At 40.5% G+C, this 22257-nt stretch overlaps 1 protein-coding gene across 1 annotated transcript in view; it reads left to right on the forward strand.

The window, feature by feature from the left end:
- The first annotated feature begins 909 nt into the window (after nucleotides 1-909).
- DPYD (dihydropyrimidine dehydrogenase) overlaps nucleotides 910-22257 on the forward strand; it is a 344164-nt gene continuing 322816 nt past the window's right edge. The window contains exon 1 of the mRNA XM_015635812.1: nucleotides 910-1012. Within this exon, the coding sequence (XP_015491298.1) occupies nucleotides 974-1012 (39 nt within the window). The 5' untranslated portion in view covers nucleotides 910-973. The remainder of the gene's footprint in view (nucleotides 1013-22257) is intronic.

Raw genomic sequence — 22257 nt, forward strand, 5'->3', positions numbered from 1 at the left:
AAGTTGCCTGATATGCACGTTGGAAGAAATCAAAGATTAAACTCCTCTATCCTTGTGAAATGGGGACAAAAGTGCTCTTATTTTGAGGAATCATAGATGTAGCTAAATGAAAGTGCAGTGTAGAAACAGATGTTACAGTGCTTGGTTGGTTGTTTGGTTTGGGTGTTGTTGCTGCTTCCCGAAATGGAGAATACTTGCTGTCTTTTTAGGCCTGTTGCAGTGGGAGTGTTTGTTTCCGTGATTTCGTAAATACTGTGTTTCTAGTGTTAACCGATTGCAGTGTTTGGTAGGCAGTGACCTGACCTTCGCGCACCACTCCCACCTGCTGGATGGCTTCTGCGAGGGGAGCCTCCTAAGTGGGTGGGGGAGGTCGCTGTCCTTGTGGGGACAAGGGTGAAGGTTCAGGGACGGCGCAGGCCGGTACTTGGAAGGATGTAAGCCTGGCAAGGGTCCACCCCTCTTTGCTGGGCAGGAGAGTGAGCCCAAGCGCAGCAGAGCTGTCTGCAGCCCTGGTATGCAGGCTGCTCTTGTGGGATTGTCATGAGTGGATAAACACAGCCTGGGTGACGTTTGCCCTCCCCACACAGTTTCTCGTCCACGACCAGGGAGTGAGAGCGGCAGGGGCGCAGGAGGCCGGCTGTGCCCTGGGGCGAGGCACAGGGACCGTGCGGAGGTGCAGCGGCGGGGCTGTGTGTGCGGGCCCCGGGCCGTTCCCGGCGGGGCGGTGTGTGGGGAGCCCCGGGCAGCGCGGCTGCCGAGCCGCATCTCGGGGAAGGGGCCAGCAGCGCTGCCGCCCGCGGGACACCGGCCCCGGCACGGCCCTGCCCTGCCCGGCGGGGCGGCCCCGGCCCGGCGCGGGGGGCGCCCGCCCACCTGGGCGTTGCTGCCCGGGCTGCCGGCTCCGCCTCTTCCCGCTCTCCGCTCCCTTCCACTCCGGGACTGCGGGGAGCCGGGGGAAGGCGGTGCGGACACCATGGCTCGTGTGCTGAGCCGGGACCCGGTGGACATTGAGGTACCCACTCGCCCTGCCGGGACGTGCGGCTGTCGCTAGCGGGGAGGGGGCTGTGCCCGGCGGCGCCGGCGCCCGGTAAAGTTTGGTGGCGTTAGGAAGTGCCTCGCCGCTGCCCGCCGGCGGTGCCCGGAGCCTCGTCCCGACGCCCCGTGCCGTGCAGCGCCGGCTGGCCGCGGGCAGCCCCGGCACCGGCCCCTGGGGCTGTCCTGCCCCCCGGGCAGCCGCAGCCCTTGCGGGTAGGGGCTGCCGAGGCAGCGCCGGACGCACCGCTCCAGCCGTGCCCCTGCCCCCGTGTTGGCCGCGGTGAGCGCGGCCGGCGCCCGGCCGAGGGGCGTGAGGGGGTGGCGCCCGGCGCCTCCCCTCTCCTCGCCGCCTTCTGTCACTCCCCGGCCAACTCGAGGGCAGGGTGTGACCGGGCCCCGTCTTCACGGCGAGGTCGGGCTCCCGGCTCTGGCAGGGTTCCTGAGGGGCAGGGCTGCTCGGGAGCCGTGACCTGCTGAGCCCTGGACGGTCTCAGGTGCGTGGGCGATGGCCTCGGGCTGAGTCCCGTAGGTGCCTACGGGCCAGCGGAGCTGTGCGGGACCCGGCTCATTGCTGTCCCGCCGTGGGTCAGGCTATGCTCACGGACTGCGCCCAGTCTCCTCGGACCAAAACAGATGCATGGAAGGTTGAACAGGAGGGCAGGAGTAGTACCCTTGCTGCAAGTGGCTTTCTCACCTGTGGCACTTAAGGTTTTTGCATGACATTCCTTGCTGCAGGTCGTACCGGGTGCTGGAAGTGGGGCCCGGACCTGGCCTTGGGAAGGCGGAGCTGAGGTGGAGTGTGACAGTGGCACACGTGGTGAGCTCCTGCTGGTGTTAGCCAGGTTGCAAGGTTGGACTTCAAGGTAGCATTTTCCCACCTCTCACAGGACCTCACATTTGGCTGTAAACTTCAGCTCCTTATGAAGAGTCTAGTAAAACAAAAGCAACGATAAAAGAAGTTGTGGTTGATAGTCTCATTCTAGCCTGACACAACTTTTTGTTGTGGTATACATTGAACTGTAAAATATTAAGTTTCGGTTGAACTATTGCAGTTCATTGAGGCCCAAACATAATACACAAATACACACTTGGAGGCATCTCTAGGTCGGTTGTGACTGAGTTTTATCATTGGTTCTTGTATTGAGTTTTTGTGTTCAGTCCATTTCCTAGCTGAGCTGCTGTTCAAACCATGACTAATGTCCAGAAATGGTCTTACAGATACTCTGGTAAAACTGAAGCATGGAATGGGCAGGAAAAATGAACTATCATAGAAGTCTTCCTGGCAATTAGGGAGGCACTGTGGTATGAAATCAGCACTGTCTTTTACCAGCTCAGTGTTTTCAGAGCAGCCAATCTTGGATTTTTCTTCAAGTGTTAAAGTTAATTTTTCTGTGGCAAAGGTTTGATTTTAGTTGTTTGGGTTTTTGAGTACTTTCCATAAATTTTTAATGCAAAATATTTCTTGTATTGCATTGTTTTGCATTTCTAGATACTTATGACAGACTCAAAGAACATTGTTATGGTAGTATCCTGTGTTGGTAATAGTGTGCAGTACTACATATTTTAGGAGATGAGTTGATGGATTTTGAAAAGTCTAGTGCTTGCTTTATTCTGAGGCTTCAAATAGAAACTTTGGTCAGTATCTTCCTGTATTTTTGTTTTCAGCAGTCATTTTAACTAGCAAGAAAACCAGCGTAGTCTCCTTCTAACTAAATGTACTGTCCTTCCCCCATCTGTTTGAATAAATTTAGCTGTTGTATGGTTTGTCTCTCAGATGAATATATCAATAATTACTGATAATCTAATTGCAGCATTGCAGCCCTGTGTGGCTTTTGTTGGTTGGTCGGGTTTTTTTTTTTCCTCCCTGCATAGGACTTTATTTTTTGGGAGGAGGAAGTACTGCATTTTCAAAAAAATGTATTTTGTCTTTGTCTTTGAAGTAGGTACAGTGCGTGTTAGCTAATCCTTGCATTGTAGATAAATATTCTCAGTAATTTGTTTGTTGAGTGAGGGAGTCTATCAACATGAACAATGGCAGCACAACTTGAGTGTTTTGGTCACTTTCTTGGCTACAGTATAAAAACTGAACCAATGATTTAATGGAACTTATCTCAATGGTTAGTATCTCAAATTCAAGTTCATATAATAAAATACTAAAAATTATCTCTGAAGTCCTGGTGCTGCTTTACAATGTATTTAATAGTTAAGGCTGGAAAAAAGACATGTCATTGGTTAAAGAAGAGTCAAGAATCTATGCTAGAAATAGCTAAAATCGCTGATGGTTCTCCAAGTTACTTTGCAAAAGAAAAATTCTGGGAAACTGTCTGAGGAATCTTGTGCCCCTTGCTTGGCTTAGCCAGCAGCTTCAGCCTCTGGACCTAACTAAAGAAGATGAATAAGTTACATAGATAGTTGTTTTCCTAAAATCTGCTTTCCAAATTGTGGAAGACTAGGTGTGTTGTGATTTAAATATATGCTTTTCTTTAGTTTTATTTTTTAACACTAAAACAAAAATAGCACCCAAAATACTGAAACAAAACAACTCTCTCCCCTCAACTACTGGCAATTCCACAAACCCCAAACACTGCCTTTTTTTGAATACAGTCAACTATCAAAGTGTGCTGCCAATTCCTTGGACACTGATACTCTAAGCAAAATGAAAGCTTGTTTAAAAGTGAAAGTACCTACCTTGGATTTATGGTATAAGGACTTGCCTTGGATTTTTGTTTGTTATCTCTCTCAATCTTTGCAAGAATTTTTGAAATCTACACTATGAGGGCAGCATTCCCTTTCTAACTTGTGATGTGAAATCACTAAATGTACATTTAAGCTCCAGAGAATGTTTACAGGCTTCATGTAAACTTCCCAGTGATACTCTGGGAAAGAAAGTCTTCCATTCTTTTGCCTTCTCTTTTCTTTCACCTAATTCCTGACTATCATTGTGTGTAAACCATATATAATTACATCTTTTGCAATCTCCAGGATTCTTTGAAGACTTGAAGTTGTAAAATCAAGTAGTCAGAAATTAATGAATTGCAAAATGGTTAAGTGTCAGATATAATCTCGAATGACATTGTTTAGCATTGTTCTCTGGGTGCTGCGTTTTCCTGTCTTCGTTCCAGTGTTGCTCTGCAGTCTCTGGTCTTTTCACTCGGTGGTGTTTGGGTAGTGGATACTTTCCAGCTCGTTGCCACCCAGACTACATCTGGGGAGAAGTGTAAGTAGGTCTTCCACCCTTCCTTGGTGAGGGCTTTGAGACGCTTTGGCACTCTGTCACAAACTGAAAACTCTGTCACAAACCTGAAACATTCAACAATTAAAGCCAGCCCCCAACACAATTTAGCATGAAGCAGCATTGTCATTCTTACATGGCTGTGTATGTTTAAAGGCGAATTGGGTGTCGATGAGTGGGTAATTCCCTGCTAGACCAGCAGCTGGCTACCTAGAGGTGCTGTCACAGCTGTTTCCACCCCAGCACTGTTGCTTGACTTGTGAGAATAAAATGAAAGGTGTGAAGGGCTAGAGCCATGCTCTGAAATTGCAATTGGGAATTGTCTGAGAATTATCAGGGTAAATATGTGTCACTTTCACTTGCAGTGAACATAGCATAACATAGTTATAGTGGCATTCTCTTACTTTAGCTTCAGAAAGTATAAATGGCTCTTATATCATGCATTTTTATTTTAAAAGTTATATATTTCACCTATGTTTTTCTTTGGTGTTACTTCAGGGTTCAGAGGAATGTTTCTTAAGGGCCAGACTGTGCCCATTGGGTGCTGACCTTAGTGAGAGCACAAGAGGCTCCAGGAGTTCTTCAATACTCAGCAGCCAGCATGTTTGTTGATTTTGAGTTCCTTCAGCAGCAAGTTCTACACTGCTGTCTGAAAGCCCTAATGAAAGTGGGATGAGGTTATGGCTGTTTGAGCAGCTCGCTGATGGTACAGGCAGCACACCTGCACTCCAGGGCTCCTGCTGGTTCCAGAGTCAGTCAGGGGAAGCAGAGTCCCTTGTGCCATGCTTCCTGCTGCATGGAAGGGTCACTTGAGAAGTGCTCCTAAGCTTTGAGAAGCATTGTTGTACACCCTGCAAATTCCATAGTGTTTTAAGTAGTAGGTTTGATAGCCAGTGGCAGTTTGTCATTGCCTGAGATACACTTAGTAGCTGTTAGCAAGCATGGGCTGGGACAGCAAGGTAGGCAAGTTTCACTTGTCTGATTTATTTTTCTTCCAATGCAAATGGACAAGAACAGTGGAAAAACTGCAGGTAGAAAGGTATGTCTGAGAGCCAGGCTTGGCATATTCACAGTGGGAAGAAGGACAGGGATTGAAAAATAAAGAATACTGTAAAAAACAGGAAACCTCCAGCAAGATAGCAGGGAACTCTAGTAAGTCAGCATGGCTCACAAGGTTGTTAGGCAAAGGTTATGTGAATAAATAACTGAAGCTAGCTTTCTTTGATCTAGGCTAAACTTTTATTTTTAAAAGCCCCAGTTATTGCAGTGTCTCTCTCTCTCTCGTAGATAACTGTTAGTTTTTTGAAGTTCCATAATGAAGCTTTAATATGTAGAATGTTTTTATGCTACTGCTTTATAGCTTGTTATGATGATCAGATGGCTGTTCCAGATTGATGGCTGTGTCTTCTTAAGGTCATTTGACAAGCAGTCAGTGAGAAAACAAAACTTCCTATTTAGCTGTTTTTGCTTAATGAATTTCTCAAGCCTTTTCATTGTTTTAGTGGTTTTATTGTAATAAACTCTTAGCTGAGTGGAACAGCAGTTGTAGCATGATTGCTTAGGCCTCATGGAAGATTATAAACCACAATTATCATGTCTCTCTTAGAGAATTGAATGATTTAATCATCAGGTTAAAATTTCATCTGGCAAGTAGGAAGGAAAGTCTTCTGAATTAAACATTTTATATTTTCACGTTTTATATGCAAATCCTGTTGATGCTCAAGGAATTATGTGTGGTGTTGCCTCTACTGCCGATAGTCTGCCAGATTGTAGCAGTCAAACCCTCCAAAATAATTATATCGGGAAAAAAAGTTGACTTATGCTTTTAATTTTTCTTCAACCTTTGAGTTTTAATGTTACTTATGAGTTAAACTCCCGTCCTTAGAACTTTACTCTTTTTGTAAGGTCTTTCACTTAAGAACTGCTGTTCCCACCCTTCTTGCGGCTGAGACTTATGTGTAGTCACTGCAGTTAGCAACTCTGAAAACAAGAAGGAACTGAAATTAATTTTCTTCTAGTTACAGAAATAAATTTCATAATGATTTTATGTTGTAGACCAAACTGGAATTTCATTCTTTCCTCTGCTTAGTGTCACGTCTTTTAAGAAAGTATAACTACATGCTGATATAGGAAGCTGCTACCCATGAGGCAGGATTTTGCTGATCGGCTGTGCCAAGAGTGCAGCACTGCAGGGCAGGCATTCGAGGTGCATTTGAAGGGGTGCAGTTTTAGCAGCAGGGCAGGACTTGCCTAGTTTTCAGTGCAGCCCAGAGGGGTGTGGCTGTGTCTGATGGACTGGGATTTGCTTGGACCCAAGATTGCTTAGTGCTCTCCATCCTACTGGCCGGTGTACCCGCACAGTGGAGTTTGTGCTACCCAAAGACACAAGCTGCTGCTTTTCAGATTAACACTTTGAAGAATTCTGCTGTCCCTCCTATCCTATACCATTTTGCCAGTGTCAGTAAAATGACCCAGGGAACACAAAAGTAAATGGCACTGGGTTGGGAACACACTTCTAGTTAAAATATTGAGAAAAGCTGAAATTACTGGAGGCTGCAGACAAGCTGGATTGAATATGTCCTGTTTGTTCTGGCTATGCTAACCCTTTGACAGCACTGAGTTCAAATCAAAAACTGCTTTCTCTCCCTCCCTGGTTGCCTGGCAACCTCCCTCCTCTTATTAGCATATGATTTCTATTCCTTTTTTTATTTCATCAGTACAGTGTTACACACTCTGCTCCCTGCCCTGTGCTGTCGCCTTTGAGAAGAGCAGGATTTGTGCCTTTATATGAGACTTCGGCAAGTTTGTGATTTGGCAAAGAAATCAAACATTTGGGATTAGGAACCTTTGGCCATAAATGCCTTATCAGAAGCACAGAGGGTGGTGTTTGTGTGGGCATGTTTTTCAAAGTCTTTTCATTTTCATTTGCTGTCATTTTTATACTAAGGGCAGAATTCTTGCAAATCAGCACAGCATAAATCTCTGGCATCTCTACATGTGCAGAGCATCAGTTTGTGAAACGTGCCAACAGAGACTGGCTACACAGATCTCGGGGGGCATTTTGTCCTCTTGGTCTTTATGCAGTTCCATAATGCAATATGCAATTTCATAATACAAAATATAAATTAAAAAAAAAAAGTCATGTATATCCAGGTCAAATTGTGATTGGGGAAGAAAGCAGCTAAAGAAGTAAGTGGGAGAATTGAACTAAATTCTCTGGTTTTCTTCTCATAATCATGCTTTTTAGAAATAAGAACATTTTGCCTTTCAATTGGCAAGGTATATTCTTTTATGAAATAACATGTAATTCAGACTGGGTCTATAGCTTAAACTTCAAATTGCTTTTTTTCTGTTCATAGACTCTTACAACTATAATAAATACCCCAATATATTTTTTTTTTGCTATTGCATATGGCAAAGAACATAAGATTCAAGTAGGAGTAGAAAAAAACAACAAAACTTAGTAACAACAAAAGAAAGACTGTGTCTTAGAAGACACAGTGAGAAGGAAATGTAAGCATGTAAGTTTGAGGAGTGTTTATATTAAGATATGTAAAGGTATTTTTTCTTAAAATTATCCAAATCATAAATCACAAATGAAATAATCTAAATATTCAATATCCTTGTTCTCTTATGCTGTGGTCTGAGTTTGGCAATTTTACTTCTTTCCTCTGTCAAAATACTTAGACCTTCCTGTGAAACATCTGGGTTCTTACCGTTGTCATAGATGCCTCCCTAAGCCAATGTGGAATTTTAAGCGGTTTTAGGTCTTGCAGAGACTTCACCATTTGAATTAAGAGTAAGCCCACCTATAAAAGTATTTTGTTTTTAATAATGCTTCCTGTATTTAAAGATGTAATTTCAGAAAGCATTCTTAGTTTGATAAATATTAATGTATGTGATGTTGGTATTTAATTTGTAGATTTAAAGTGATAAACACAATGAAGTCCTTGAAATGCCAAACCTTTCATCTCTGCTCAAGCCAAGGTTCAATTTTATTTTCAGTATGACATTTGCTGCCTGAAGTGTTACAAGTGACTTGACCTTAAAATTACGTTTATTTTAGTTCATTGAAATGGTTGGCCTTTCCAGTTCAACTTGACATCAACAGTGCAAATGGGAGAAGGCAGACATGCTTGCCTGTGACTCTATTTGAAAGCAAATTAAAAAGGTATCTAGGTGATGAATCTAAATATTTCCATTTAGATGGGATGCTAGTCATCAGTTAAAGGCAATCATGCTTCTGTTCATGTGCGTTCTGACATTTTAATTTCAGGTTCAAAAACAATTATATATGTAATTAAGGAGCAAAGTGTCCAGGCAGCCAACCTGTCTGATTTATGTGTCTTGTTGGTGTGTGTGTGTTTTTTTTTTTATAGAGGTACCTGTGCACACCACTTTGAGACTGTAGAAGGTGGAAAAATTGAAAGTTTGATGTTAATGTGTTCTTCCTAAGGACACTCTTCTTTCAAGAATTAGTCACACACTCAATGTCATTAGGTTTATATTTATCATGGAGATTGGACTTTGTGCCATTTGCAGAGACATTGTTGTGGTACCTAGTTTATTAATATATTGCTGCATGTTTGCCTTGGTTTTTGGTATGATTTTTTTAAACTGTGCTCTGAGAGGCTTTATTTAAATTTTAACATCCATTGGAATGAACTGTCCTGGCTGGGTTTTTCTCAGTCAGCAAAACATTTGGCCAATGTGGAGAGAATGAGGCAGGCTGCTGTGTAGGAGATGCATGTCTCCTAAGACAGAGATGTTCTGTTGAGCTGTGCACTCTGAGCAGGGCTGTCTGCCCAGCCTTGAGAGAGGTCCTCGTGCTGCCCAACTCCATCTCTGTCAGTCGATTAAAGAATGAGAATATTGTGCTCTGAAGGGAACCCCTTGCACTCTTGCAGTGAAAAGACATAAGGCAGGATGAGCTTCTGAGAGAGGAAAAAAGTGCTAATAAGTATGTGGAGAGATCTATGGGGAAGGAGAAATAAAATATGCACTGAAAGCAAGCTATTGCTGAATTTAATAATCACAGCGTTTTCCTGTCCAGCCGTTGCACTGTTAGCATCTATATACTAGCGTCTTGCTCATTATAAAATGCTTGGGTTTTCACTGATTGTGAAGGGCATTCTATGAAGCCCAACTCTATTCTGCTCTTAACAATAAGCTGACTACCCTTCCATCCAGGCATGTCTAGCATCCATGCAAAATTCCAGAATTCATTTGTGAAAGTAGGTAGAAGTGTTAAAATAAGTTATTAAAAATGTAGACCCATAATGGGAGTAAAGAAGATTGGAAGTATAAAGAGAGGTTTTACACCTGGAAGTTATTATAGTTATTTAGATTGAGCAAGAATAATAACCAATTGTTTTCTAAGATGTATGACACATTTATGAAAAACCTTGAAGGATAAATGGATCTTTTTAGTATGCTACTTCCACAAAGGACTCTATGAATAAAATAATAGTGAGAGAACTCTCAGTGGATGCTGAATACTGCTAATTGATGAAATTATTACTTATTACACTGCAACTGAACTCTGCTTAGAAACACTATTTTCAGTATGATTTTTTGAAAATGACAGCTGAAATGTAAGAGGCTTTGTATTGAAAGTGAATAGTGATAATTTCTTGATATCTTTGAAATGAAGGATATTTCAATGACAGTTAAAACTGAAAAAAGTGTTTTTTCTTAAGTGCACAGATCATGGACTATGACTATGAAAATAAAATGAACTTTCCTGAAATCAATAAAGTAGACTTAATGTGGATTTATGAGGCATTTTAAAAATAACTTCAAGTATTCTATTTATAATAAAGCAGTCAATTATTTGTGTCAGCGGTTTTCATATTATGTCACATTTTAAGGTTAAAAATTAGGTTTGTGAGATAGAGTGTAGCCATCATATTGAGGAAAACTCTTAATTCTAAATTAAATCAGTATTGAAGAATACTGCAGATTTACTGCTCAGGGCAAAAATGGGAATGAGGACCAGATTTTCCATGGTTTTCAACTGATGAAATTAGAGCCTGCTGTCCTTCTTGGTGTGTCTTGTTAGGTCTATATACTAACTCTCATGGATTGTTATCGGTAATTGGTGTGAGCATCTGTGCTCAAAAGATCATGTGTAGTGTAACATTTTGGAATATAATTACAGGTGAATACAAGATTTAATTTTAGCCTTAACAAATCTGTTCATCAGTGCTAAGATGAATGTCCCTGTTAATTTCAACAGACTTAAGAATCAGAGGGACAAAGTAGCCTTGTGCAAATTCATGCACACACTTGCATGTGGATATGTCTGTATGCTACAGGAACACAAGATAGGAGATTAGAAGTGGTTCCCAGGCTTATTGATTCCATTTTAAAGTTGTGTTTGCTATTGCCCTTTTTTCAGTTCCAATTGAAAATGCAAAATTTGAAAGATTTTAGTAAGCACGAACATAGCTTTTCAAAACAGATGGAACTGAGAAAGCGACAAAAGAGTTGGGAGAAAAAAAAAGCAAAGAAGATAACCACAACAGAAGCTGTTCTAGAATGCTGGTCATGAAATGCAGAAATATAATGAATACAGAACAGAAAAAAATGAAAATATTATCTCTTCTCAAAGTATCTATAGTCTGAGTAAAGTGTCAGCAGTCAGCAGTAACCAATACTGTGCTGAAAGGCCAGTGCTCTTTTGTTAGGATAGAGTATGCTAAGAAAGAATTTCTGGAAGACTGTAGAATAAGAACTGCTTCTTAAGTAAAGCAGAATAGCTTGCATGCTGCTAAATCATGGCACTAGGTAAGGAGATAAGATGAATTGATTTAGGAACCCCAAGAGGTATTTACACAAAATCTAAGTTAGATCATCTTTAACTCCCAGTATAATGTTCTCTGTGCACTCAATCAATTAGTCCTTAGTGAAAAATACATAAGAAGTCTTGAGAGTTGGGCTAAAACTCTTTTAGTGCTGGAGCAGCATTCTTGCCATGTTTGTTCTCTGATTTGCTTTTATAATCTTAGCTGAACAGCAGATCAGTTCAACTTCTCATCCAGGTTTGCCTCCCATCTTGTGCAGAACAAGGCAGGAACATGGGGAGGGAGGCCTTCTTGTTCCAGGGGTGACTCCAGTAATGGTTAGACTATTTTCCAAAAGTGTCTGTTCTTCTAATTATTTGTGAGCCTTCCTCCCCAGTTTTTCCTTTTTTAAATGGAAGCAGGGATCTCATGTATTTGAGGTGAGTGTTTAAACTTAGGTAGAGTTTCATGCTGAGAACCACCATCCTAGAGGCTGCCAGCTGGTGTGTAGGTCCAGGAGGGTGAGAGAGCCGCTGTTGTGGCTGTTGTGTTGTGTTGTGGTTGTGTACCACTGTCTCTTTGGTGTTTTGTCACACTGAGCTAAGGTGTCCTGCTTGGTGTACTGGCAGCTGTGAATCCCCTCCTCAGGTGCTGTAAGGAGCTTAACTGGGTGTGCAACTTCCACTCCTGGAGTTAGTCACCTGCTCTACTCACAAAGCTTACCTGTCTGTGAATGTAGGCCCTGACTCAGGAGAAGGGAGGAAACAATAGCTAAAGGAAGAGCTGACCTGAAGTCAAGTGGAAAAAGCTCAACATGACTTGGCAACATGACGTGACCGTATCCTGAGTTGCATCAAAAGAAGTGTGTCCAGCAGGTCGAAGGAGGTGATTCTTCCACTCTACCCTTGTGAGACCCCCACCTGGAGTACTGCACCCAGCTCTGGGGTCCCCAACATAAGAAAGATGGGGACTTTTTAGAATGAGTCTAGAGGAAAGCCAGAAATATGATCAGAGGGCTGGAATATCTCTCCTCTGAAAACAGATTGAGAGAGTTGGGGTTGTTCAGAAGAGAAGGCTCAGGAGAGACCTTAGGGCAGTCTTCTGGTGCCTGAAGAAGGCCTACAAGAAAGCTGAAGAGGGACATGTTATAGTAGGCCAAGGCAGATTGGCTTTAAACTGAAGGAGTGGTTTTAGATGAGATGTTAGGAAGAAATTCTATATTTGAGGGTGTTACGATCCAGTTTAAATGCAGAAAAGGCAAGAAAGCTAAGTCTCTGTGTATAAACTGGAAAGAACTTAGAAGGTTCAAAATACACCCAAAAAGGAGATTAAAACCAAATGAAGTTAGATGTTGGTGCAAGAAAAATTGATATATTTTGTTTAATAGTAAAGGAGGCAAAGAGAAAGAAAGAAAGGAAGAAAGAAAAGAAGTGTGCATGGGGAGACAGGAAGGGAGTGACAGGGGTTAGGTGGATCCTACCCATCCCTACCTCCATCCAAGGGTCCCAATGATGTCTTGCTGCTCCCCCGCATCCAGTCTTCTTGGTGGTGAGAGCCAGGGCTGCCACACACAGCGCCACGTTGTCACATGCCAAAGAGGTTAGAATCCCGTGGATTATTATACACTGAGGGCCAGGTGGGAGTGCCCACAGGCCTCCCTGGCCAGTTTGACACTGTCCCTTGCAACATAGAGGGTCTGTTGCATCATGTTGCAGTGCTCTGGTGCAGGGTCTGGGGACTCCTCTGGGGGGCCCTTTGATGGGCCATGTCACTGTCACCCTCTGTGCTGTGGATAAGCTTTCCCACAGGTGAAGGGCCCCTCAGCTGGGCTCCTCTGCACATCAGAGGATGGGCCTCTGACCAGAGGCTTTGCAACACGCACCCAAAGCCTGTGTCCCCCCACCCTTTGGTGCAAGGGTCTGTGTGAGCCTGGCAGCTGATAGCCCTGGGGCTTCTCCACCCTGAAGGTATTAGGCTTGTATTTTGTATATAATATCCCCATCCCTGAGATGTTACTTAATCTTCATCAGAGGACAGTCCAGGGACTCTCAGAGCCCCATTCAGGGGCTGTTCTGCTATAATAGGCAAAAGTTTTTCATAAATATGTGTAAGTCATAAACTATAATATTTTAGTCTCTGTGGTGAGGTAGAACAGGTTGCCCAGAGAAGTTGTGGGTGCCTCATCTCTGGCAGTGTTCAAGGCCAGGTTGAATGAGTTTGAGCAGTCTGGTGTAGTAGAAGGTGCCCCTGCCCATGGCAGGGGGCTTGGAGCTTTAGTCTCTTCCAACCCAAACCATGAGGTAAAGACTAAATCCACATTTCTGAAGCTGTCAGGCTTCAGAAGTTCAGGAGATTGGTACTTACAGAAAAGTAACCTAGGTGCCTTTCCTTGATATAATTTCTAAAAATATGTTACTTCTGTTACAGCTTTTCCTGTTTCTCTGCAGTATGTGCTCCTGCTCATAGCAAACAGCAAACAAAGGGATGCTGCTCTGAAGCAAATGGTTTTTAATACTTCCATCCTGATTGAATGATAGCTTCGTGGTCTTGTATCTTCTGTTCTAGGAAAGAGAATGTGGACCTGCAAGCAAGATGGGAATTTTATTTTTTCTGAAATCCAATACTTTGATGCAGCTTGAAATCCACAGACTTAGAATCATTACAATATGTTTACAGGAGAAATACTTCACTGTAATTTTAGAAAACCTTACAAATGATAAAAATAGCTCTTCCCCATTCAGAGGTCTCACAGCAGACATGCAATTTTGCTTAATAAGTAAAATAATTAGAAAATACTGCTTCTACATACAACACTCTTTAATAAGTATGTAAAAGTAAGTTTTCTCTATAAGCATGGGACAAAGTATAATAGATCAGAATCCAAATGCTTGCTGGCATGTTTCTAGATTGGGCAGCCTTATATCATTATTTTATTTTAAGAGTATCACCTCTGCCTCCTCGCCACACGTTCATCAGTATTTAATGTCAGTAAGATTTGAAAATCAAAACTGTAAGAATGAAGAATGCCAAGGAATTTTCTATATTTCCTATTACCAATATATGTTCCACTCATGTATAACACTTGAGTCCTCATATACTCACAGAGTGTCGTGTTTCTTTCCTTAAAGTGGCAGCATCATCTGCAAAAGAAGACAATGACATTTTAAAACAAAAAGGAGGAACTGGCAACAGTTTCCTCTTGTCTTACTTCCATGGGCTGTCAAATTTTGTTGCTTGAAAATTACGTGTGGGTTTGGTTTTTTTTCAATTATCAGGCATTTAATATTTTATAACATTACTTCACATATACGTACTGTTTATAGAATACAATTAACAAATCCTTCACATTTCTGTTTTATTTCTACATGCAAATTCTCTTTTTTCCTTTTTGATTAGGATGCTCTGGTGTATACACAAAGTTAGTAGAAAATCTGTAGTCCTATTGTCAATTTTGCATTTTACCATTATCAATTTTGCATTTTACCATGGTGTTAAACAGTTACTACTGAAATTTTTGTACAAGTTTGCACAGTAGTTACAAAAAGGTAGGTTTACTTGCTACTTCTTCACGTCAGAACAGATTTAGAAAGTTAGTACTGATAGATAGTTGGCATGATCTTGGAACAAGTACAAATGTTCACATTTGTTTCAAGCACTGAATGTACTAGATCTTTTGGATGTATATTGTTATTCTCATCCTTGCATTTCAAGTTCATTTATTGGACTTTGAAAATCACCTTTTAACAAAGTTCTTGGAATATTGCTTTGCTCAGCTAAAATTAGTTCCGCTGATCTTGCCAATAATTAAACTTAAGCAGTATTAACTTTGCTAATTTCTCTCCTCTGATCAAAAGTTAGTAGAGCATTCACTTGACATTAACAGATGTGTCTCTAATGCAAGTTTGGGTTTTACTTAAGGAAACACTCACAATTGAGGGTCCAATTCAAATATTCAATTATGGGGGATACAGTGGCCTTTTTTTGATTCTGACAAAGTTTATTTTCAAAGGCAACTGAACTTGCTTTGTCTTGTGATCTGTTTGTCTTGTAGAAAAATAGAAGTGAGATGTAAATGTATGTGTAGGATAACGATCCTTTTTGCTGTGATCCTTTCAATAAATGATTCTCTGTGAGAGTGAGCAGTTACCAAATAACATTTGTATTCCTCATGTGACAGAGCAATTTAATGTGCAAGCATTTGAGACATAAATCAATTTTATACTGAGGAAACCAAAAGTTCTGCTCTACCTGTGGTGCAAACCTAATATTAATCTGAAGCTTTAAGTTTTGATTTGTAAAGGAGGAAGATGTTTTTGTAAGGAAAATGAAAAAAGGTGACTTTGAGTGTAGTGGGTATGGCAGACTGGAGACCATGCATGTGCTTACTTCCAAAGTAACAGCAGTCATGAAACTAAGAATCAAGGCTGTGACATGAGTTGCTCTGGGTTTTTTGGTACTTTGACAGTTAGTTGGATGATTAAAGACTGTCCAGTTAGGGAGAAAAAAATACTAAAATCTTAACTTTATGTGTACAAGGATAGCTGTACAAAATTTTAAAACCTTCTACTTTTAAAGGCTGTAAATAATGTTTTATTCAGCCATATGAATACACATAGTGAATTCAACGCTGAGTAAATCAGCCAGAGCTGTGCTCAGCTATGTCTTTTCAGAGTTTGCTATGTAAAAGCAAACATTTTTGGATGTGGTGTATTGTTTATAGTGTGAAAATGTGATCTTATCACAGAGCAGGGTGTCCCTGGAGGAGCCTCAGAACTGATCCTGTGTTGTGGTGAAGTTTGAGCCTGCTTTAGGCTGCATATATTTATTTTATTTATTTATTTTTTTGCTTCTGTTAAATGCAGGAATAATTGATTCTGATACTGCTACTACTTGGATACTTCAGTAAAGCCTGGAGGGTGAGCATTTACTTTGGTTTTCCCTGTAAGGGTCAAGGAACTTCTGCAGAGATTAGTTGTGTCAAGGAGGTAGCATGCAGAGTTTCCAGGAGCATAATTTACCACCCAGAGCCTTTCCCATAGAGGAGAGTGGTTGGTATCTATGGGAAACAAGTAACACTTTCTGGGTTTCATTTTAATAAACCTTTCAGAATTTGCTGTAAAAACTAGCACAAATGCATTGCTGAGTTAGAGAAATCAAGCTCTAAGTCTTCAAGTTAAGGTGACAGCATGATTATGTAAACCTTGCTTAGGGTTGTGTAATTTTGCTACTTTGTTAATGTGTAATGCATTAACTTTGTTTATGTAACAGAAAGTGCATAAAGTATAAAACACTTTTGTTAACATAGACATATTCATGACTAAGACTTTCCCAACTTTTGTGGGAGTGATTTAGAAAACTGCTCATTTTGTTAAGATGTAGTATTTACATATAGCAGGAAAATCTGAGAACCAAGAAATTCTGTAGTGGTAAAATTGAAAATCCCACTAAATACCTAGTAATGGATCTAGGACGACACCTCTAGGATACTGGTATGCTATGAGGGTGTCACAGGGTAAATTATCTTTCTCTAAATATTAGAGACTATGTAAGGAGTGCAAGAAACCAGAAAGGTGTTAGTTCTGCTGTCAGCAGTTTGTCTTATGGGGAAATCTAAATCTGTGTGGAAATGTAAAGATGAAGATACAGCACTTAAATGCTATGTTAAAGGCATATGGCAGTGCACAGGTAGCATATGCATATCACTAGGTCATCCATGGGCCTTAGTTCTTGCTCCATTTGGAAACTATGAGCTTGTGTGGCTCTAAGAAGAAATTTGTCTTGTGATTAAAAGTTGAGTGTTTTTCCAGCTGGGGTTGAGCTCCCTGTGCCCATATGCACAGCGGGATTCAGGGTCAGGCCTCAGTCCCTTGAGCAGGTTGGCATCTCCATCCTGTCTCTCAGGAGGCTGCAGTGCTGCTGCTCTCCTGGCACTGGTTCCTAGGCTGCTTGTCTCTTCAAAGTAGTGGAGCCCCATCTTCCTATTCAGTTGACCTTGAGGATGGGTTTGTAGCTATTGCAGTATAAAGGGCTGGTTCTCAGGCATGGACAGGGGGCCACCTGCAGGGTTTATCATTACTGAAAGAGATGAGAGGGTTACACTCTGTCACAATGTGTGATGTATTGGAATAAAATATGTTCACAGTCAGTTGTGACTTTGCTCATGTGTGCAGCTGTTTGTCTCACTAACAGAAAACATACCTGGTAATTTACAAAAAAAATTTCTTGAGGGTTTCCCTTGCATTTTCCTAAGGCTGACCACATTCTTCCTCTGACATTTGTGCTCATTTCACATTTCATCAAGCTTTCTTTGGCCTTTGTTGCTTCACAGTTAAACCAGGCCTGAGCTACTGTGAAAGCATGGTCTTTTTACCTTTTCGATATTTTTGCATGAATTCATGAATTCCTAAGATACATTGTCAGCCAGGTTGCATAAATTGTTTGTAAAGGTTCTCATCAGTTCTGATCTTCAGTAAAGAAATACACATTTGACACAAGTATCGATTTGTCGGATATTCTGTCCTAAATAAACATATGGGAGAGATTCCCAACATTGTCCTGTATTCTTTCAATAATGGAAAATAACACAGAGCTAGCTTTGGGAAGACATGACACCATAGATACATACTTTTTTAAATCTTGTGTTTATCTTCTAGTGTAACAAACTATCCTATGACTAGAACTTGATGTGATTTTTCAAGAAAGTTCCTTATTGTGGGTCATCTAATCCCATGAAAACAAATCCGTTTGAGTTCTTTAGTCTTTGACTGAATAGCAATTATACAATTAGTTTCATATTCAGATACACTAGAAAATATTAGTGGTAAAGCCCCAGGTATTTGTTTCTGTCAGTGAATTAACACTTGCATAGTTTTGAAATTAATTGTTTAGTATGCTCATTACTCTTAGAAAAAATAAATATGTTCTCATTATGTTCACTTGGTGACCATATGTATCTTGCAATACATTTAATGTTACTTGCTGTGAGGGAGATTACAACTCTTTTTAAGGAAATTGGGTAGATTAATGGAATGGGGTGGGTTAAATTGCTCTCCACATGCATTCCCTAGCATGCCTGGCCTACTCCCGAATTTTAATTGATGTATATAAAAGTGTTCAGCTGAGGAGGCTCTGTGAAGCAACTGGATTAAATCAGGATATGGCCTGTGTATTGCAGGGGCTGGGCTAGAGAAATGATCTGTATACTAAAACAAGGCTATTGACACTTGAGACCTCGTTTGATACCCAGGCAGTGTCTGCGTGTGAACTGTTGCATTTTCCACAGCATCACTGTGGCAGTACACTTATTGACCTGTGCTGAACTTCAGGAGGTGTTTTGGGGCTGTTCATAGGAAACCTTCCCAAAAAGCTACAGGAAGTCCACAGAATCCTTGAAATGAGCAAAAATTTACTTTGTCTTTTTAAGGATTTTACACAGTTTTAATATCACAACCTGTGACAGAGCCTGAAGATAGATTTTCTGATCCTTGTTCTGGCTTTGAATGAGCAGTAACAAATATGAGGATTACTAAGCACTAAATGCTCCTGGTGCAACTCATTGGTTGCAGTAGGAGGCTCTCCAGAAAAAAGAATGGTCTTTAACTACTGAATTTTTCCAAATTTATTGTTTTGAGTGAGAGATAAAGTCCTCATAACCACGATACCTGTCTAAGGTTTTTACTTTTGGGGAGAAAAAAGAAAAGCCAAACATTCCACACTGTAGTGCTGTAAAGAAAAGCTTTCAAAATTTGAATTAATGTCATATAATTTACAAAGAGGCTCCTAGACTCACAGGACGTTTGATGACTGTCTTAAAGTTACTGCAGTCCCATCTGTGTTCTAAATCATACTTTTTTTCTTAACAACATCCCCTCTCTGCCTCCCCAGTCCTCTCTGGCTCTGGAGCATTCCCAGTGAGCATAGTGCTGCCACAACTTTATATTTTATTTTGCTGACTATGCACTTAATTAAGAATCACATTTAATTGAAACAGCTTCTGATTTTAGGAAAAGAGTGGCTTTATGAGATGAGAATAAAAAGTGTGTGACACTTTTAATAAAATTAAAAGCAAAATTAAATATCTTTAGAAATTTATGTTGCATCACTGCAGAGCATGTGCCAAACCTGTCTTGATTTACCTGAAAGTGCTGTATCAGACAGGACTCCCAACTGGAGAGTGTATCCTATCCTGGATGACTGCTTTGAAATCACTTACTTGGAGTAATATTAATTCAAATTCCTGATAAATTACTTACTGTGATATAACTTGCTGTTTCAAAACTTTTACAGCCTTTTCATTAATAGATAATAGTGAAAATTAGAGCTAGTATTTTTTGTGTAGACTTCTTAATCATGCCATTTGAAGTAGAAGCTAAGCAATAAACATCTAATGAATAGCTTATGGTAAGTTTAATATAAAAAGCTATGTTGCTATTGGCACAGATCAACATAACCATCTATCACTAAATTCTCAAAATTTAAAAATTGTAAAAATGACTTACACATGCTAGTTATTCTCAATGTACATTACATATGAGTAGTTTATTGCATTTTAGGATACTTGCAACCTAAATCAATATCCGTTAGACATAACAAATACATTCCTTTCTAGAAGAGGATATATTCTGAAATTGAACCATTCTTCTATATTTTGTAGCTTATAATAATTGTTGTCTTTTAAAAGACCTGAAAAAAGTCATTGTCATGGGTAATTATTAAAGGAATTCCTTAATGTAATTATATTTGAGGGAGTCTTCTGCAAAATATATTTGGGTTGTGTTCCACAGAGATGGGCTCCTTGGCTTTTTTCCCAAAGTGAAATCTTCAAATTAATCTATGGTAATAGTGAAGGAAAGTATAATACTTTGGTGGTGCCCATAATCATCAGCGCTGTGCAGAGCTGCAGGTTTAACTCGACTGTGCCTGTTGTGCTTCTATGCCACGAGTCACAAACTCAGTGTGGGCTCAGTTCACTTCTGTGTCCTTACTCGTAGCTCCGTTTCTTTCTTCAACAGAGTGCCACAATGGATTTCTACTGGAATGAAGTATCCTTATTTTCTGATTTGCAGCCTCTAATGATAATGGATTTATATCTACTATTAATGAAATAAATGGAGCCAGTTATGTAAAACTGTGAAGATATAATTCATAGGTTCTTCATTGCTATACAAATAGCATCTTAATGTGAAATCTAAAGTTCATAGTACTTTGAAAAGGGATGCATTATGCACCCACATCCTCTACTGGGGAACTTGAGTCTTGCTCTTTCAACATCTGGAGAGATCAAACAGCAGCTCATCTGGCAAGAATGAGTATTTATATAGCAGAATAAGAATGGGATTCAGACAAGCAAGATTGCAGGTGCCTGAATAATTCTCCTCACCAATGAACTCTTCCCCTGCTCTGATGACCAGTGTGTTTGAGAGATTTGAGGTCTCAAGTTTTCTTTCTTACATATCCAGGTGGTTTATTTTTGTTTAGTTGTGTGTATTCATTGTTATTTGCAATACATACTCTAGAATTTTCTTCTCAGTAATTTTGCAATTACTGGCTGACCCATCTGAATTTATTTGTTAAATTTACTAAATGTCTGACTAGCCATAAGCTGTGAAAAGCCGACCAGGGAACTGAAATTAATAGGAAGAAAACACCCTCACTAATTTCACTTCTGACAGTTCAACTGACCCAAGAGCATTTCCATTATTTTCCCATTTAAGCAGTTAACTTCTGAGTTCTTCTTAAACACTGGGGACCTCTAGCTAGAGCAGCCACTTTGGTCAGCAATCCAAGATTTAGGCAGGTAGTATATTATTTATGTAGTATCAATATAAGCAATTTTTATATTGTATATGTGATTTAGTATTTTCTGTGCCAGTTTTATTTCAGATTTAATTCTGGGACGTGGTATGCTATGTAGTCCTTTTGGATTTCTGCAACTGTTGCGCTTGGAGCCGTGCTCCTGCTGCAGAATTCCAACAGGAGCAAACATATGGGGATTCTTCCGTCCTTGGCTTGCCCCACCATTTGTTCCATGTTTTAAACCAACTGGTGCTGTACCCAGTGGAGTACATCTGTTACAGTTTATTGCTAGAAATTTGCAATTCATTTCAGTTTGCTAAAATAATTATAATATTCATGGCCAAGCATTAAGCAATTACAAAAGAGAGTAGACAAATTTTTGCTGAAGTTTTTATGTGATTCAGAACCTACTGCCCAGCCTGGATAATTTGGGCACTCAACAGTCAGATAATGCTCTGACAGTTGAGTTAGATCATTCTGAGAAATTCAAGTATCCACTGAGATATCCCTTATGTGGATGTCCCTGCTCTGTTTTAATTAAGGGCAAAATAAATGGGCATAAATCACCACTGAATGCATTTGGTTGCTTTGTCTTGCCTGAGGTACTCGTCTGGGGAATACCTTGAACTGGAGCAGAGTCTCTGGTGCTGGAATTGCAGGACCACATCCAGTAAAATCCTGTAACTCCTTCTGAAAGTCAACAGTATGTAGTCTGCATGTCTTTTGAATGCTGCACCTCACTTTTTACCTTTGTGCTTCAGGCAAGCTGAGAGTTACTATGTTGTTGTTTGCAGGTAGAATTTTCAAAGAGGTGAGGTTTCTGTTTTGTGTGAAAATTTCATTACCAATCAGTTCAGAGTAAGGCATTAAATAGTTGAAGAAAAAGTGACTCCTTCACATTTAAAATAAAAAGTCCACAGAATCAGCACAATAAAATCTTAATACAAGAGATGACTGTTCCATCATTACCACCCTCTGAAGCAGATCTTTAAAATTAGGTAGAATCACAATATAATATTCATAAACACATCACACTCATCATGTTTCTGTAAGTCAGTCTCACACATCTTTGACATATAGTAACAGAATAAAACATGCTACTCACCGCCGTGGAGACGTGTAGTGCTAAAGCCAAGGCTTTTTTATAGGTAAACTTGCAAACTAATTCCAGAAGTTACAACCAACAATGTGCCTGTTTTTGTTCTCCATCACAGACCTGAGTCTGGATCTGTCTCTTGGATGCCTTTCACACTTGAAATAAATGAGGTCACATTTGCTATAGAAATCTGTTACTTGCACGATTTGAAAAAGAGTTTTGGTTCCAAAAATTGGATTTAATTTGTTGAGTTACTGTAGGATAGTGAAAAACACTGCAAACTTCATTCTGCCTCTGTTGTCAGACCACCATTA

The sequence above is a fragment of the Parus major genome, chromosome 8 (assembly GCF_001522545.3).
Source record: "Parus major isolate Abel chromosome 8, Parus_major1.1, whole genome shotgun sequence".
Taxonomy (NCBI): domain Eukaryota; kingdom Metazoa; phylum Chordata; class Aves; order Passeriformes; family Paridae; genus Parus; species Parus major.